Source organism: Daphnia carinata, chromosome 6, assembly GCF_022539665.2.
Source record: "Daphnia carinata strain CSIRO-1 chromosome 6, CSIRO_AGI_Dcar_HiC_V3, whole genome shotgun sequence".
NCBI classification, from domain to species: Eukaryota; Metazoa; Arthropoda; class Branchiopoda; order Diplostraca; family Daphniidae; genus Daphnia; species Daphnia carinata.
In genome coordinates, this window is record NC_081336.1 from 8,145,090 (window position 1) to 8,162,749 (window position 17,660).

General features: G+C 41.0%; 6 protein-coding genes across 6 annotated transcripts; 3 read left to right on the forward strand and 3 right to left on the reverse strand.

Moving 5' to 3' along the window:
• Positions 1-8: 8 nt before the first annotated feature.
• On the forward strand, positions 9-3,654 carry LOC130702575 (unconventional myosin-XIX-like). Its single transcript, XM_057524245.2, has 11 exons — positions 9-240; positions 319-578; positions 640-945; positions 1,009-1,522; positions 1,579-1,722; positions 1,788-1,885; positions 1,947-2,165; positions 2,233-2,370; positions 2,436-2,632; positions 2,699-3,368; positions 3,443-3,654. The coding sequence occupies exons 1-11, from the start codon at positions 186-188 to the stop codon at positions 3,539-3,541; spliced, it is 2,700 nt and encodes an 899-aa protein (XP_057380228.1). The 5' UTR covers positions 9-185; the 3' UTR covers positions 3,542-3,654.
• A 4-nt stretch (positions 3,655-3,658) lies between these two features.
• Positions 3,659-5,460, reverse strand: LOC130702587 (sin3 histone deacetylase corepressor complex component SDS3-like). The gene is made up of 8 exons (XM_057524264.2): positions 5,202-5,460; positions 5,071-5,137; positions 4,898-5,011; positions 4,630-4,831; positions 4,269-4,570; positions 4,103-4,213; positions 3,958-4,039; positions 3,659-3,884 (listed from the first exon to the last, which is right to left on the reverse strand). The coding sequence occupies exons 1-8, from the start codon at positions 5,392-5,394 to the stop codon at positions 3,789-3,791; spliced, it is 1,167 nt and encodes a 388-aa protein (XP_057380247.1). The 5' UTR covers positions 5,395-5,460; the 3' UTR covers positions 3,659-3,788.
• A 272-nt stretch (positions 5,461-5,732) lies between these two features.
• On the forward strand, positions 5,733-7,273 carry LOC130702591 (ubiquitin carboxyl-terminal hydrolase 30 homolog). The gene is made up of 4 exons (XM_057524266.2): positions 5,733-6,222; positions 6,278-6,567; positions 6,626-6,823; positions 6,897-7,273. The coding sequence occupies exons 1-4, from the start codon at positions 5,907-5,909 to the stop codon at positions 7,239-7,241; spliced, it is 1,149 nt and encodes a 382-aa protein (XP_057380249.1). The 5' UTR covers positions 5,733-5,906; the 3' UTR covers positions 7,242-7,273.
• A 1,165-nt stretch (positions 7,274-8,438) lies between these two features.
• On the forward strand, positions 8,439-10,321 carry LOC130702586 (nuclear speckle splicing regulatory protein 1-like). The gene is made up of 5 exons (XM_057524263.2): positions 8,439-8,579; positions 8,841-9,021; positions 9,094-9,246; positions 9,320-9,527; positions 9,610-10,321. Exons 1-5 carry the CDS (start codon positions 8,560-8,562, stop codon positions 10,215-10,217), a joined length of 1,170 nt encoding a protein of 389 aa, XP_057380246.1. The 5' UTR covers positions 8,439-8,559; the 3' UTR covers positions 10,218-10,321.
• On the reverse strand, positions 10,228-12,745 carry LOC130702594 (uncharacterized). The gene is made up of 3 exons (XM_057524268.2): positions 12,585-12,745; positions 11,504-11,763; positions 10,228-11,070 (listed from the first exon to the last, which is right to left on the reverse strand). Exons 1-3 carry the CDS (start codon positions 12,611-12,613, stop codon positions 10,382-10,384), a joined length of 978 nt encoding a protein of 325 aa, XP_057380251.1. The 5' UTR covers positions 12,614-12,745; the 3' UTR covers positions 10,228-10,381.
• A 2,655-nt stretch (positions 12,746-15,400) lies between these two features.
• On the reverse strand, positions 15,401-17,322 carry LOC130702590 (rhomboid-related protein 2-like). The gene is made up of 7 exons (XM_057524265.2): positions 17,243-17,322; positions 16,792-16,969; positions 16,696-16,731; positions 16,297-16,626; positions 16,077-16,219; positions 15,802-16,015; positions 15,401-15,709 (listed from the first exon to the last, which is right to left on the reverse strand). The coding sequence occupies exons 2-7, from the start codon at positions 16,915-16,917 to the stop codon at positions 15,404-15,406; spliced, it is 1,155 nt and encodes a 384-aa protein (XP_057380248.1). The 5' UTR covers positions 16,918-16,969; positions 17,243-17,322; the 3' UTR covers positions 15,401-15,403.
• Between the last annotated feature and the right edge of the window lie 338 nt (positions 17,323-17,660).

Genomic DNA, 17,660 nt, shown 5'->3' on the forward strand with positions numbered 1-17,660 from the left:
ATATGATCAGTACCTTGGGGTCCTAGATAATTCAAAACATATGACCGTTTGGACTCTAGACGTGCGATATACTCTAGTTTGCCCTACCCTTTTTTGATTCCCCTTTGACTATAATTTATTTACTCCCTCATCTAGATTTGTGTTGTATTCAACAGTGAGAATTAGTGCCTTTCACAGTGCGTAAAATGCACGAAAACATTGAAGACTTGACACACCTACAGAAACTAGAAACGAGCACAGGTACGTTATCTGCATGAAACACGACTAAAAACTTTCACCGAAATTGTGCAGTTGTCGTAAAACATTGTTTGCTTTTAGTCCTACAATGCCTACGATCACGCTACAAACAGAAACAGTTTTATACATGGGCAGGGCCAACTTTAGTAGCACTAAATCCTCTAAAGGATGTGCCAGGGCTTTATTCAAAAAGAATGATGGAGTTATTTGCCCACGAATCATTTACTTACAAAACACCGCATGTCTTTGCACTTGGCCAGCGTACTTTGAGACACTTGCAATGGGGATTAGGTAAAACACACCAAGCTATTGTTGTCAATGGTGAGAGTGGTGCCGGAAAGGTAATGAAATCACTGAAGTATGCTTAATTTGACATTTGTCCTAAAAGCTTTTCATTTGTAGACATGTAATGCACTTTACCTACTGTCCTTCTTTGCTGTGATGGAGACCAACAATAACGAAGTACCAAATTCAGATAATATTGAGGTGCTGCTTTGCAGATCTAATCCATTGCTAGAAGCTCTGGGAAATGCTCAAACTCTAAGAAACGAAAACAGTAGCCGTTTTGGCAAGTTGATTCGATTGGTGTATATCGGCGAAGGTGCTAACACGCAGCTAGTAAGTGCTCACATCGAAACCTACCTGTTGGAGTCTACCCGGGTTGCTCGACAGGCAGCTGGAGAGAGAAATTTTCACATCTTTTATCAGGTTGAATTACAAACATAAACACTACATGCCAAACAAATTGCTAACATTTCATTGATGTTTTAGATGCTTGCTGGCTTACCAGAGAGCACAAAAGCAGAACTGGATCTACAAAATGTTCTGAAATGGTCGATTGCATCCCAAAGAGATTGTAATGCAATGGATGAAGCTCATTTTCACGCAACAGTGGCAGCTTTGGAGCAATTGAGTCTTGATGACACAACGCAACAGCTGTGGAAAGTTTTGGCAGCTTTGTTACATTTGGGTAACGTCGAATTCGTAGTCAACAAAGGGGCCAACAGTTGGACGACGGATCAGCAAAATCATTTAGAATCTGCCGCTCGTCTTCTTGGTCTGAACAGCAACGAACTATTTCAACTGTTTACAGTGCGGCACTTTCAAGCCGGAAGCAAATCACCTGCTGTTGTGCGGCCTTGCAACTCTCAAAATGAATGTGCAACTCGTCGCGATACGTTAATCAAACTCTTGTACCGTATGACGTTCGACACGGTGCTTGAAAACATAAATCGAAAACTTGAACACGCCATAGATTCGGCATTTACTATACCAAAATATCTCTGTAATAACTTATTCCTATTTAGTGCTTTTCATTTTACTACATGTTTTCTGTAACAGGTATTTTGGACTTGTACGGCTTTGAGTCGTTCGAATATGGCAATAGTCTGGAGCAGCTTTGCATTAATTATGCTAACGAAAGATTGCAGTACTATTTCACTGTCAACTATCTGAAAGAACAACAGCTACATTTAGCTAATGAAGGTAAATAAAATAAGCCAAAACCAGTTATCCATTAAGTTTAATTATACTTTGTTTTAATGGATTAGGTCTGACAGCAATCGACTTGGACGAGAACGCTTTGGATAAGCAAAATTTAATAAGCTTCCTCGATGGGCCAGTTTCTGTCTTTGGAGTCCTAAACGAAGTATAAACTAACGTTTGTAATTATATAGAAGCATACTATAGAATTACTTCCCCACGAGCAGGAGTGTTATCTTAATCGGGGATGCGATGACTCGCAAGTGTGCATCAGGATTCAGTCAAGTTTGAATGAAAGAACTAGAGGGATCAAAAGCATGCCGCCGAGCCCGCGTATGCCTCGCTCGTCAAAGATAAAAGCACCGCCCGTCGAATTTGCCATCGGTCATTATGCTGGGCTCGTATCGTATTCCACTGTCGCAATGTTGGATAAAAATCGCGATTACGTAAAAGCAATTTCGTTTCCATTTATGTTTACCTATTATTTATGATATTCATTGTTTTGTTTTATAGATTCCTACAGAGATGGTGTCTGTACTCTCCAAAAGCAGGAATTATTTTGTCAAACTTTTATTGGGGAAGGACGCGTTAATAGTCAATGCAACGCATACGATGAATGGCCGAAGACACACCGTTCTAGCTAAATTCAAAGTAACTAACATAAAAATCAAACAGTTACTGGAACGGATAACTCCATTACTGCCTTCAAATGACAGAATTCCTTGGACAACTTGATGAGGATTCTTAATGTCTGTGATGTTCATTACATCCGTTGCATCCGGCCATCACTGAGCGCTCCCTATTATACCTCGTCGCCTAGTCAACGATGGGACGAGGATTACGTCGATGCTCAGTTAAATGCTTGTGGTGTTATTGATACGATTAAAGTATCGTCCTTCGGCTTTCCAATCAGGTGGGTTTAATTTCTACCATTAAAGACTCGATTTAGAGATAATCGTGGATTATTTTCAACTTCTAGAATGAGTCACGAGGAATTTGCCACTCGTTATAAATATCTATCTACCAAACGACCAAAGGAATCTTTCGAAGCCATTGAGATATGCCGTGAAATTACAGGATCTTATATACAGTTGGCCAATGAAATACGCGTAGGAAAATCTCAAATGTATGCCACGGAGAAAGGGATTGAGCTGACCGAACGATGGAAGTTTCGCATTCGTCATCAGGCGGCCATCGTAGTACAGCGCTGGTGGCGTGAAAAACTGCGTAGACAAAAAGCTGCCGTGACACTGCAAAATTGGTGGCGAACAGTCGTTCGGACGCGTGCAGTAAATAGAGTGAAGCGTTGGTGGAAGAGGAAGCGTTCCACTGCCCAAATCCTTTCCAAAGTCCGCCAGATATGTGTATCCGTCCGCATCCTTCAACGAACCGTCCGTCGCTGGCTAACCCATGTTAGAGCTATCAGGCAAAAAAGTGCTCAAATTTCTTTGCCTTCTACAGAATCTGTCGCTCAAGTTGTTGCAGATGAAAGTTGTGACCACGATGTTAAGTTACAAGTCAGCCCCAAGTGGGCAGAAAACAATAATTGTGCCAAATTGACCCAATCGCCGAATCTAATCTCCTTACAACTTTCCCGCACCAGTTTCTTTTACAACGTTGGAGTCATCTCGATACGACGGCCTCCGACGGTATGCTAACGTTTAAATCTTTAATTCTCTATTAATTATTCGCTAATTTTCTTGATTTTTTTTTAAAAAAAAAGGTCCGAGCTCGTTTTATTACCCGGAAAACGTGCCTTCCATTTTCTTTCATTCCGCCTAGATCACAACTGCCTTCCGGACTTACCGACGCCTACTTATAAAATGCATGTATAAAAATAATTATTCCGTTTAATCACAACACATCGAAGGGACCACAAAACGCCCTAGTCTTAATATGGTGTAGGACGAGTGAATGAAAATAAATTATGAATACGAGCTGGTTGTCATCGTCGGAATCTACCGAAGAAACGGAACACTGTCTATTCGTAAGGAAGAAATTATGTCACGATTAACAATTCACATACGTACGCGCGGAAAACAAATAATCGACGATAATTCTTAATTGTTTCATGGAGCTTTACGGCCGAGTGTGTATTTACCTCGGCAAAGCTGCCAAATGGAAATTTTGACTTTGCCGCCGTCAGCTGGGCGACGCACCCAAACCTAAGGAACAAGATAAACATAAGAAGTTAGTTAAATCTGTGAAGAATGAAAAACTAAATGGAAACATTTTTACCGCCTCGGTGCCGATTGCGGAAATAACTCCTGCAAAGCGGGCCTTCTTTCCCTCCACTTGGACTGTCTGCCCCCGATGATACCTGTTAAAAAATAACGGGTTTATTGAATTAGGAAACTAGAAGAACAGCAATGGAGCGAGTTACCATCGTTTTTCATAAAACAGTTTGCCATCTTCTACTCGAGCTTCAAATGTCGCTTGGGTCTCTCCACTATTCCAACCAGAATAACCGTAAGACTGGCCTTGGACTGGGGATCTATTTGAAACTATTAAGTTATACAGTTTTCAAAGTAGATGGTCAGTTCGATTACCTGGATGGTGACTGGTCTGACTGTCTTGCTGGGGAACTGTAGTTGCTCCGGCGATTCTGGATGCCATTATTGGAACCTCGAATAGCCGACGGACCAGTGCCTCCCGAGGGTTTAGTTGGCGGAGGGCCAGATGCCCCACGTTCAATAGCTCTTAAATCATCAACAACATCGTTCTCATCAAGCAGGTAAGCCAGCTGAGCTGGGGCCATTTTTCTTCTTTTGTCAGAAGAGCCTGTTGAGGAGTTGACGTTGATGGGATCATTGGGACGACGGCGCAGTTTTCTTGTTGTTGGTGCTTTAATCTGCGTTTGGGATCGATAAAAAATCAAATTGGAAATATCATCACGAGTCAAAAACTTACCTCCATGGAATCTCCAGTGAGTTCTATAGTAACACGTTCGGTTTCCACGTGGCGTTTCTTCTCTTCCAACTCAGAAATGAGATTTTCTTGTAATTCGATCTTTTTCTCCTCTAGTTCTCTTGAAGCTGATTGCTTTTCGTTGATATATTCTTCTTCTGCTCGTTGCATTTCATAGTCCTTCCATACTTCATTTAGTAGTAGTCTATATTTTTATCCAAAAGATTGAGTAATCATTACAGAAGTGATGTGTACTTAGTGGATCATTTACCTATCTTTGTAGACAGTCTCTAGCTTTTTCAGTTTTCTTTGGTAATCAGGATGAAGTCCTTGTTCTAGCTGTTCCAATTGTTGTTTTAAATAGGCCAACTTGTCCCGATAGATCCTACAAATGCAAGGGAATAATAGCAAGTCTTCATTAGAACAAGTAAACTGAAAACCTACTGTTCTCGCATTTCAGTGTATTCATCTTCCTTTTTCTGCTGATCTGTTTCACTGGCATCTTCTGTATCTAAAATCATAAACATGGCCTACATTATGAAGAAATAATAAAGGAAACAGAGGTTTGGACTCACCTTCATCACTTGGTGGTTGCTGTTGTGCTCTCTCTCCTTGTCTGATAAGAGCCAAATCTTCTTCTATACCTCTAACATTTGAATTTGAAAACTGTGCAGCACTGATTTCTTCAACGAGACTTGGAGCTGTGCGACTGTAGGGGAAACTGGACGATCCCCGAGATGGAGACCCCACGTAAGCCATTTCGCCCATAACAGTCTTTAGTCCTCACTATGAAACAAACGTCTTCTTTGTTGATCGTTCAACAAGACCTGTGATTTCTACAGCTCACGAAAACCACCGTACACAATATCTTCAGACGGTAAATTCTTTTTCCCTGATAAAATAGGAAAACTGTGTCTTTGCCTAAACTTACAACGGGGTGCAGGATATGAATGTATACATACGCGCTAAATTTTCACAGCTGTGCTTTTTCTGGCTTTACGACTACAAACTTTCAAAATCGTATCGAAACATTAGCTATCGATATTTAGTATCGTTGAAATAGGTAGGCGATTTATTGATTGTCAGACTTTATTTACGATTTATTCATGTGTTGCTAATCATGCACGTTGCCTTTGTTAACTTTTCCGATTAAGTATATTGTAACGTTTTCTAATATTTTAAGTGCTCATGATTATATCTCTCTGTGGAAATAACTGCCCGTAGTCACTTTGTAGAAACCGATGGCACACGTGCTGATATAAAATGTCTTCATTCCGGAAATGTTAAAATCAGTTTTAAAACATTATTGGTTTACTGGGGCGGCTACAGTAGCAGTGGTTGCATCAGCGGCATATTTTGTTGCCGCAGGAGAGCCAGATGATGGGAAATCCCAGACAATTCCGAAGAACAAATCAAAAAACAAATTGTCAGGTCTAATAAATGAAGGAAATACCTGCTTTATCAATGCCACCTTGCAGGCGTTGGCATCATGTCCCATCTTCTTTAACTGGATCAATTCTGTCTTGACAAAAAAGACATCAGATGTTACTGAACATTATCTCAGAACCACCTGCAGTCTTAACTTGACAATGGCTGGTAAGTTAGCTTTTTTCCATTTTAGTACCCAAAATCATTTCAATTTATTTTTTAGTTATAAACAATCAGCACCCAACTATTGATGCCCATCCCTATAATACAAGACAGCTCATTCAGTCATTGGAGAAACATGGATGGAACCTAAAGTCAGAAGAACAAGATGCACATGAGTTTTTCAACATGTTATCCACTACTATAGAAGAAGAAATTAACAAGAACAATAAAACTACTAAAGGCATATCGATTGATGAACAAGCAACTACCAGTGTTTGTCAACCAAACTCTTCCTCACCATTTAGAGGCTATTTGGCTAGTCAGCTTTGCTGTTTATCATGTGGCCACAAAGTAAGAACTTTATAGAATTTGTTATCATGCAACTAACTTAACGAATGTTTCAATCTAGTCTGTCCGTTACGATGCATTCGAATGTTTGTCAATTCCGTTGCCAAAGTTAGATATGCGAAACGCTTTCACAATGCTTAATGTGGAAGGTTTGTTAAAACAGTTTCTGGCTGCAGAAACTGTGGGTGAAGTACAATGTGATAGCTGTTCGTTGAAGAACGGAAAGAGCGTATTCCTGAAGCAGCTTAGCCTCGGCAAGGTATGACTCACTTTAAAATGCTGACATTCTAAAAGAAATTTAAAAAGAAATCTTGTATCTATTGAAATATAAGCTCCCTCAATGTCTATGTCTACACATTCAGCGTTGCGACTGGACCATTACAGGCCAATTGACAAAACGTCAAGATTTAGTCAAATTTAATGAAGAATTAAATGTTGGTAAATTTGTTTACACCAATCGAATTTCCGGAAACTTCAAACCCGTTACCTACCGATTACGGGCCGTTGTGGAACACCTGGGAATGGCCGATTCTGGTCATTTTGTAACCTTTAGGCGTAATATCGTCGATGGCCGCACAAGGTGGTTCTACACCTCCGACACGTTCACAAGGACGGCCACATTCGATGAAGTTCTCAAGTCAAGCCCCTATATGCTATTTTATGAGAGGTGTACATAGGTATCGTCTTAATACATTATTTGTATTGGTAATTCACGAAATTTTTTTAGGTTAATAAGAAAATGCAAATTATTTTGATCAGCGAAATTTATTGAAGACTTTGTTTGGATGGAAAAGCAAAGAGACAAGAAAAAGGTTTAGAAAGGAATGAAATGTTAAAAGCTGTTTGGTATATATTCGTTTTTTAATCAAACTTTTCGTTAGCTCATGTTCATGATTTCGCTGTGAGAACAGTGTTTGGAGAAATTTCTCGTGATTCAGGTTCTTCTAGGTATCCATCAATGATAGTCATGTTTAATTGCAGTGGTTCATTTGACGTTTGGTACGCTTGGTATTCCTTTTTTTTTCTTATTTCTCCTGACCTTTTTTGCCTCCATTAACAGAATGTTGTAGGCGTCCACTACCAACTTGAATTTCTTTTCGTGCCATTTTTTTACCTCGTCGGATGCACCGCTATGCCGATCGGGGCGATGCTCTAAGGTTTTTCTCATATAACCCTTCTCTGATTTCTCTGACAGTTGCATCGTTACGAACACCCAAGACCTTGTTTAGAAATTCTTTTGGATTTGGAGGCTTAGGCGATTGGTCAGCGTTCGGCTTTTGACGGTCATCATCTGCGTTTGACCTTTTGTTTTTCATAGAACGGAAGAGTTTAAGGAAGGCTTTCTTGCAAGATTTGAAAAAAAGATTTAACAAATCCCATTATTCGGTTTTTGTTGAAGGTGGTTATTACTTCAATTTGTACGATAACATCATCATGTAGAATTATCAGTGACTTCATCAATTGGCAAACAAGTATAGCGTATTTTTGTCTTTCACATCGACCATATTTGCACACAAAAAATGGCGAATGGTAGGGGTTTCGAGTATTGAAATGGTTTCCCACATTGTTCACTTAGAATTGAACCCTTCAGCTTTTAAAGACCTACCAGGAACAAGATTTAAAGTTTCAGGTAATAGTATCTCAGATGTTCCATTTATATGTGAAATTGAGACTAATCTTAGATGCAAATGATTTAATGAATGTCATTTAAACTATTCAGAATGGTAGGCGATGTTGTATAATATGGCAACAGCGGATCTCTAGCAGACCACTACACCCATAATGTGGGAAAGCTTTGTCAGTCTCTAAAAAACAACACTTTCCGATTCCAACCATTTTTAGGAACGTTTTCCCGCCGCAACTTTAGCTCTACATTTTTGGCGCGCTAATTACACGAAATTTATTCTTATCTGTTAGATATTCTCGTCATACCGTTGATAGTCGCAGCTCGCAGAGCAGTTGCACGTGTATCGTAACAGTTCCCTCAAGTATATCATGGATCCCAACAATAAGAAGTATGAAACTCAATATTTCGCTCTCCTGATTAACCGACGTAGCATTTTTTTCCCTTTAAAACACCCTGATATACTTTGTTTAATGCAGTGTCAATGAGTGAACTTTTTCCTATGCGAATAACTTGAGAAATTAAAATCGCTCATGCTGTTTCTGAGAGGGAGCATGGTTTTTGTGCAACAAAAGATTTTGTTGCAGTAGATCTTACATGTTTACACAGTCAAAGTCGTAGTTAATTAATTTTGTTGAACCTGTTATTTTAGATATGGTTTGATTATTCCATCCAAAAATAAGGGAATAAAATCTTCCTTTTTGTCGAACGTAAATGAGTTGAAAAGACCTGGCAAAGTCTTTGAAGGTGCTGGTAGCTCAAGTGAGGACAATCTTGAAGAAGATGAGGACGAGGGAAGCAAAGTCTTGGACTGGAGAAGTCGTGCAGTTGCTGTAAGTTTATTCAATTTATTTTGCATAAAAAACATGGTATTTAAACCAAAACGGAATTTTTGTTTTCATCAGAAAGCGGCAGAAAAGAGCATGCAGCGAAATCAAGCCAGACAAGTAGCACTCAAAGCACTAGCAGAGGATCCTACTGTGTATCAATATGACGAGGTATATGATGAAATGCAGCAGAAAAGAGAAGAAAGCAAACCACCAAAGGAAGAAAGAAAGGTAAATATTATTTATGTTTAAACTTGAAAATGGTACCTTTAATCAGCCCACATTTAACTTCATTTCTCTATAGCCGAAGTACATCGCCAATCTCTTGAAGACAGCTGAATTACGCAAGGTAGAACTAGAAAGAAGAGTAGAGCGAAAGGTACAAAAGGAGAGAGAAACAGAGGGCGACATGTTCAACGATAAAGAAGCTTTCGTAACGCCTGCTTATCGAGCCAAATTAGCTGAGCTGAAGAAATTGGAAGAAGAAGAAAGATTACGTGAACTCAGTGAAGGTAAATGTCGCATGCATACACACTGTGTTTAGAATTAATCTTATTATTTCAGTATGACATATTTTCTTTTCTCGAATTATAGCTAATTTAGACGTGACCAAACAGCGGGATCTCAGTGGCTTTTACCGCCATCTATACAAACAGACTTTCTCAGAAGACCAGCCCAAGAAAATCGAGAAACCGGAAGAACCCGTAACATTCAAGAAAGAACCCGTCGAATCGGATTCAAAGGCTCGGCGCCAGTACCGTTCACGAAGGGAAGAGGAAGAAGAAGAAGTACCTTCACCCGAACAGGGGACGGAACAAGTTGAACCAGAAACATCCGATGACGAGAAAATACCCGACAATAAATCTCACATAGACCGCAGACCTGCTGCGTCCGCTTCTCTGCTTTCGGCCGCTGCCACTGACCGCGCCGCCGCAGCTGATCGCGCTGCGGAGAAAACCGCTTCGTCCGATGCGATGGCAGAACCTATTGTCTCTTCCCACCATTCAAACATTAAAGAGGAGGAAGACTCTGAATCGGATAATGACAGTGAAAAACGTTCGAGCCATTCACCGCCCCCCGAAGAGGTCACCGCCCCACCGAAAATCAAAATAGACATATGGAAAAAGCGCACCACCGGCCAGCTGCTTGAAGAGGCCATTCAACGATACTTGGCAAGGAAGGAAGCCAGAGAAATGGATTAATTGTCCAGTGCAATTTTTCATTTCTTTATTTCATACATATAACGGCTATTTACAAATAACGTTTTGTTACTTCTGTACAAGAAAATACCGACCAACAAACACAAGCGGAGCTCAAGTTTCTTGAACTCAATACGTAAACAAGTAATAATTATTTATTTTGTATATCAATCCTCCATAGTGAGGTAACGTAGGATGGACGGTGGAAGTCCCATCTGCTGAAGTTCTCTGGCCCAGCTCTTGGCCGGCGACGAATGCCGACGTATAACCGTCCAGGCGGCGTAGCGTAACGGTTGCGGCTGTCTCCAGTAGGGCGATAGGAGGGACTTGAGCTGGACGAAAACAGGACCGAGGACGCGGATGCAGCGTCCGTGACGGAGCATGGAGCGCAGAACGAGAGCCTTGAAGGCTTCCGGCCGGCTGCCCATGGTGCGACCGAGTAAATCGGCTGTGATTGTCGCCCCAGTAACGCATCGACATCTCACAATGGCCTGCAAGAAAGAACCAAACGGGCTGTCGCCCCCGGTTGCGTTGCGGTGCCAAACATCCGCCCCGCGGTTAAGCAGCAAACGCGTTAAATCGGAGGCTCCATCCAGGGCTGCCACGGAATGCGACAATAAAGTTTGTTGGCCGTTGTCTTCCGCGTCGATTAGAGCGCCATGATCCAGCAGGTGGGACGCAATTTCATGGGCCAACCGGAAGCATCCTTTTCTTAATAGAATTTTGACGTAAGAAAGAGCTGTTTCGCCCCTCTCGTCCGTCACATTGACGTCAATCCCACTGCGCAGGATATCATCGATCCGAGCGACTAGTATAATAGCCGCCCGCTGTTCGTCTGCATGTCGGTCAGCGGCTTCTGTTTGTAGCAAGAAAGAGGACAAGCATTGATGAGTTTGATGACTCGACGGAAATATGTGGACAACATCAAAGGCCAAAAGATAGGAAGATAGTGAGGTCAATGACTCGACAAATCGATACAGCCTGCATTGTAGGGCAAAATCCCTAACACTACTGCAAAAAGATATGTGTGGACAACAGTTTGCTCTCTGTGTGTCAGCGAGATGTTGGTTGAAAAGACCCAGTTCATTCAACTCTGTGTGTGTGTGTGTGTGTTCGAATCTAATGACTGTAAATGACGATGACCCGAGCCCGATCGGGGGGTTCTTTTTCCATTCTCCACAGCGAACAAGAGAAGGTATTAATTGCTCGATTTTTTTACCGTTTAACAACAGGCCACTAGTAGATTTTGTTATGTTTTTTTTGTAGAGGGTGAGAAGCAAGTAATTTACCAAGAAGAGCTGCGTGTAAAGCCGAGAGATTATTGGTGCTACTAGAACTGCCCGTCTGCGATTTGGTTCGATTCCTGGAACATTCGGGCGGGCACGGCAGCAAACAGCAACACGAATGTAATTCTCCAGCTGAAATGACGGCGTCATCGGTCGATGCACTACCATCACCGTCTGATGCACCGATGGGTTTAGTAGCCGTGCTCGATTCCAACGCCAACACCAATTGAAGCTTTTCCAAAGTGGCGTATCGATCACCGTCTCTATTTCAAGAAATGAAAAACGACGTTAATTATATTCTCCGCCGGATTAAGAAAACCGGTTCAATGTGAACCGGAAAGAGGTCATTTTCAAAGCTTCGTCTAATGGATTCCTGCGATTATGTAAAACAAGGAGAGGAAATCTAACGGTAACTTGAATTTAGAGAAATATTTGTTTTTAAAAATTTAGCCAGTTTCCTGATTTGCATGTGCTAGATCAACATCCGGTCATCGTCCTTCCGTCTTATTATGGTTGCGCGTGAAGATTGGTCGTTACACGTTGTTACATGCTACACAGGACAATTGGGTAAGTTTTAAAAAATCAACACCCAACAGCGTTAAGGTGTTCGACACGACGAACGCACGAACGTCGTGTCATTAGCCTCCCGAAAAAATTGTTGAGCAGTGATTTTTCTTCTCTCTTTGGCTTCAAAGAGAGAAGTACAATGCGCCTAACGGAATGTTGCTGCTCGACAATTTTTTTTCTCTTTCTCGCTGCGAGGTATGTTGTTCCTCTAGTGTTATGTAAGAATAGCTCCTCCCCACAGGTACGCAACCAAACACGTCGTTGATGACGTCACGGATGGTTCGTTGCCTATGACGCGCTACTATATACACACTGTACATACTACGTCGAATGTAGACGAGCGCACGCGCGTTCATTGACCATCTTCTTTTTTATCAGGTCGTCCAATGCCCGAGATTCTTATGACGCTCGTGATTCTTCTTCCTCAATCACGAATTCTAACATCGACGTTTTTCGTATCGTACATTCAATAAGCTGAGGAATTTATCTTTAAGTTTAAAGTAGCCTTAAACAGTACCTGTGGCCGAAATCATTCTTGACGTGCATTCTGTTAGTGTTTTTGTTTTTGCGATTTTTCCAAATTCACTCGATTTCACAATTTCACTCGCTTCAAAAATTAAAACTACACTTGCAAATTAAGCAGATTGATTTCCAAGTGAAGTTTTTGAAATCGAAGAACCACGAGAAAACACAAACAATAGCAGCGAAAAAAACGTGTTGCGTAGAAAAGCTGATGAACGTGTTTTGCACTCTGAGAGCAGCAACGGGCGATGTCGGCCGACCGGAGGCGACTGAAAGATCAGTGACTCGGTCTCCATCGCTATATACGGCTAGGACAGAAGAGACGATAGGCAAACACACGCGGTTCAAAGGAACTCGGAAAGTGGGCGGAGAAAAAGAAGAAACAACAGTTTCCAAGAGTTCGTCAGCAGCGAAAGTGGCCGATAGGACATCGACCGAACTGGTCGGTATACATTTTGGTTAGACTGTTATATACACACGTACAGGCATGCTGTGTGTATAAGCAACTCTATCCAAGTTTGATAGAACTGTACCGTTCAGTCCTGCCTTCATGATTATGTGACCGATCCACGGTACCGTTTTTCTATTCTATCAAAGATGTAGAGTTAGATACGATTATTTCATTTCATTGCACTCGGCTACCGACCGCTCATGACCGAATCCAGTCAGCTACCCCGACAGTTTCAAATGAAAGGAAAACAATTTTTTTAGTTCCAAAATGAGTGGGGGTATCATACCCCCGGAATGACTGGTCTCATTGTCTTCCTAAAATAGTAGCCAAAGCGCATTGAACTCGAAATCAATCTGATTGCCAATACGTTTTCCGTTTTCTTTTGCCGAGGGTTGATTGAATTTCGTGCTGATGCAATTCAATGATAAACAAAGATAGCAATAAAACTTGTAGTAATTTACGGACGGAAGAGAGAAAGAAAAAGGATGCGTAGAGATTCTGCCAAAAAAACTGACTCGACCCAACACGATTTTGTTTCCCTACCTTCTGTATTCGTCTTTTGAACTCTTGAACGCATATTGCGGTGAGATGGCGGCCGGGGACGTGACCGGGCGTTCATTCACACGACACGCACGCTCACATTTTTCCAACAAAATAGGAAGAAGAAAATAAAAAAAATGACAAGATTTTTTCTCATCGTTATCAATTCAATAATAATAATATGCCCGTGTGTAAGTACAGTAAACGTAACAGCCAGTTTGTTCGGGCACAATGTCCATCATATTTTTTTTGGGTTGCATTTCAACTACCGGGAACGTGACCGTAAAATGTGAGCGAGACATGCGTACGTAAACAAATGTATACATTTTTTTTTAAATTTTATTTACAGGTGCGTACAAGTACTGTACACAAACGGTTGACTACCCCGTTGGAACTTGGGCAAAAATTACACCATCACACGGCCGAATAGCTCGGGTTCGACGACAGGGAAGCACATCGGTTATCACCATATAATCACCCAACTTACTCCACTACCGTATGTGCATTCATGATGTACACATGTGGGTAAGCGGCTTTGTTTTCTTTCCTTTTAAGAAATAATTTTTAATAATAATAACAAACAACACGCGCGCCATATGTCCCGTTAAAAAAAAAAGCCTTTTCGTGAAGTTCTTTTAAACTCGTTATGTCCAGTTACAAGGCGTCGCGATTTTCTTCTATTTAGAAAAGAAATAATGACCTTAATTAACCATACAGCAAGTTCCGGTATTTTTCCAGACCCCCTCCCTATGACATCATTATTTCCCTTCATTAGTAGAGCTATAGTTTAAATTTTTTTAAAGATAATTAACATTTTCGATTTTTAATTGGATATTAATGATTACGAGAATTTCTTAATATTTAGTTGCATTCTTCGGTTGAAATTTCACTTAACTCTTTAAGCAATAATTTAAGTAGACAAATATTTGCATTTCAAATCAATTTCTCAAAACTTCTAATCAAACAAATCAAAACAATTACCATTTTCGGTAATTTAATGCATACCAGATGAATCGTTGGACAATGTGATTTGAAAATATTCCCGCGAGGCAAGAAGGAAAAAGAACGCAAGCAAAAAACTTTGGGAAAAGGCAAACGACCTCCAGGCCGTCGGGTGAACAGTCGGCATTGGCCCTCTCTCTCTCCCACTAGGTATTAAAGTATACATTTTAGTTGGTTGGTTCGCTTGGTGTAGTGCTTGTATACGTTATGCATTTGTTTGTTGTCCCGTGTGATGAATACGGATAAATGGATGCAAATGTTTTTGGACGAAATGTTTGGAATGAAAGAAGACCATCGTTCAAAAGAAAACGTGACTAGTTTATAAATTTACTGAAAGATTTGAAGTATTTTGTTTTATTGATTTTTTAATCTCACTGATGATTTATAAATGTTCTTTTATTATGCTTAAAACAGGAAGGGAACGATCGAACTTAGACGAATGAATTTTAAAAAACGGGCAAGTCCAAAAATAGAGGGAAAAGGTATTTGCACTGTTTCTTGCACATAAATTTTCAAATTTGCATAATTTTTTTTTTTGTTTTAAGGTATTTTTAAAGAACAAACTCAATCACTCAAATGTCATGGTACTAGGCAGGATGGATAATACAGTAGGTAATAGAGAGGCACATGTTGGTTTGGGGCAATAAACTCGTGTCTTGTTGTCCGTTAAATTCCGGGTTGGCGGGCAGTGGCTTAGACAGATTGGTTTTGTGGCCGTTCAAAAAAGACAAGTTAAAAAAAAAAAAAAAGGATAGTTGCCAATGGTTGATTGGCTTTTCTTGGTTTTAAGAAGTTGATGGATTTTCTTTTTTTTTCTCCATTCAGCGTGGCGGTGGGAAGTGTTCGACCCAGAGGAAGTTGATGGCGATAAGAGCGGCCATGAGGGCGACGTACATGGCGAAACAGATCCACCGCACGACCTTCTCCCATCTTTCGACTTGCAAATTACGCAGGACGTTGACGCCGACGAGGAGGCCGGCAATGGCACCGGCGAAATGGGCGGCGTAACCCACCTTAGTGTCCACGTTCTCGACATAGCGATAGTAAACTGCCGTGCCCACGTCGACGCCCACCAGTATGACGATAAACAGCAAGCGCCAAATGGCGAATTCCATCTCCTTCCAATTCTGTTTGGTTGGTCACGAAAAAGAAGATGCAGAGAATGAAAGATTGGACGTGATTGATGACTGCTAACAAACCTAGATGAAGAGATACATACCAAAATGAGGCTAGCCAAATGGGCAAGCAGTAAAGCGTAGACCCCTCCAGAAGCACCAGCAAGATAAACGGTTGGATCGACTACGGAAGTGCCGAGTGAACCCGCAATTACGCCAGCCACGTAAATAATGAGCACTCTCCACCACGAATGGACCATTTCCAGGGGGATCCCGAGAACTACTTGAACCAGTATGTTGGTACCAATATGGATAAATCTGTGGGATTTTCAATGCTTAATGAATTAATATCTTAAATTTGCGGAATATCTTGACGTACCCTGAATGTATGAGCATATAGGAAAGGAAACGCCATGCTTCGTATCTCTTGTACGGGTCGTATATGAGAGGAGATTTGAACGGAACAGGTCCATTCGGTCCAACACCGCCCATTTCAACAGCGTAGTAGATAAAGACACCTAACTGGATTTGGGAATGACAAAAGATGTTCAGTGAAGATGTTGAGGAATGATGAAGAAGACATTTCAAGATGAATTTACTTCGATAAGGCTAAGTAGCGGCATCAGCAAAGGCGGTGGGCAGCATTTGTATTCTTCTAAACCGCTTTTTACAACGTCATTTCGCTCGCCTCTTGGCACAACGACGTACGCAGCAGTCCTCATCATCATATTTAGCTTCGGGTAGAGCATGGCCAAATCGTGGTTACGGACAAGAGTCATAAACTCACGAAAATCCAATTTCCCGTTACGATCTCTGTCGGCCATGGAAACGATCTCGTTGATCACCGACGATGGAATGCTGGTGTCAGCTCGTTTTAATACACTAGCCAACTCTCCTAATGGAATGGCACCATCGTTGTCTGAATCAAACTACAAGTAGAAGAATAACAACATGTTAAGACGTTGGATAATTACAGCGGAGGATAAATAGTTACTTACTTGGTCAAAAATGGGTTTCCATTTCAGCAATAAAGCCTGAGTGTATTAAAAAAAACATTGTATTTTGGTAAACAATTATTTCTTAAAGAACCCTACCGCATCTTCCCCGAGATTGCTCATTTCGATGTCCGTTCCAGCTAAACTGGGGTACAGCTGGTTATCACTATGTTCACTCCTTGAGCTGGCCTGCCTACCATACAAATGCCTCCCTGTAGTAGGCATGATTTTGGGTGTTGCTGCTTTCTATGGTGTGAAACAATATCCTGTTTGGGCTCTGAAGTGACAAAGGCTATTAGAAGTTATGGGAAAGAAAAGTACAAGCTGCACGCCTCAAGGACTTCCGTAGCGTGAATAACACGAAACCCAGCGGATATCCGACTGTGGGGCCTATAGCTTGTAATCAATGAGTCACCAGACATTTCGGAAACAAACATACACAAAGCCTTTTTTTTTTTGTAAACAGCTGGAAAAAATCTTGACATCATCGACCGAATTGAATATTTACACTAAACTGATCGAAAATCCGTAAACATAAGTGAATTATTACCAAATGATAAAGGCAGTAAATTACCAGTGCCTTCTTTTTAAACTCACAAGCCCCAAACACCTCACCCCTATTGCAGCAATTCAGCAGACAAAATCTGTCAAAGTTTCCATGGAAACGTGTAGGCGGTGCAGGTGCAGCCAAAGCGACTACAGGTGATAAGCTATCTTTTTTGTATGCCAATCATCAAGATGGCGTAACTCGAAAGCTTAATTCAGAAAAGGAAATCTTTAAAAACTTAATGTTATTTTGTTATTTGTTCTTGCTGATTAATTTCTTGTTAAGCAATACTACTTTTTTTGCGAGTTTGTATTGTACGCCTGCATTTTAGTGTCATTTCCATGGTTGCCATATGATGCTTTATCTTTTTCATTTTCCCGTTTTAATCTTGTACCTATTATGTTAAGAATAGAAAATAATT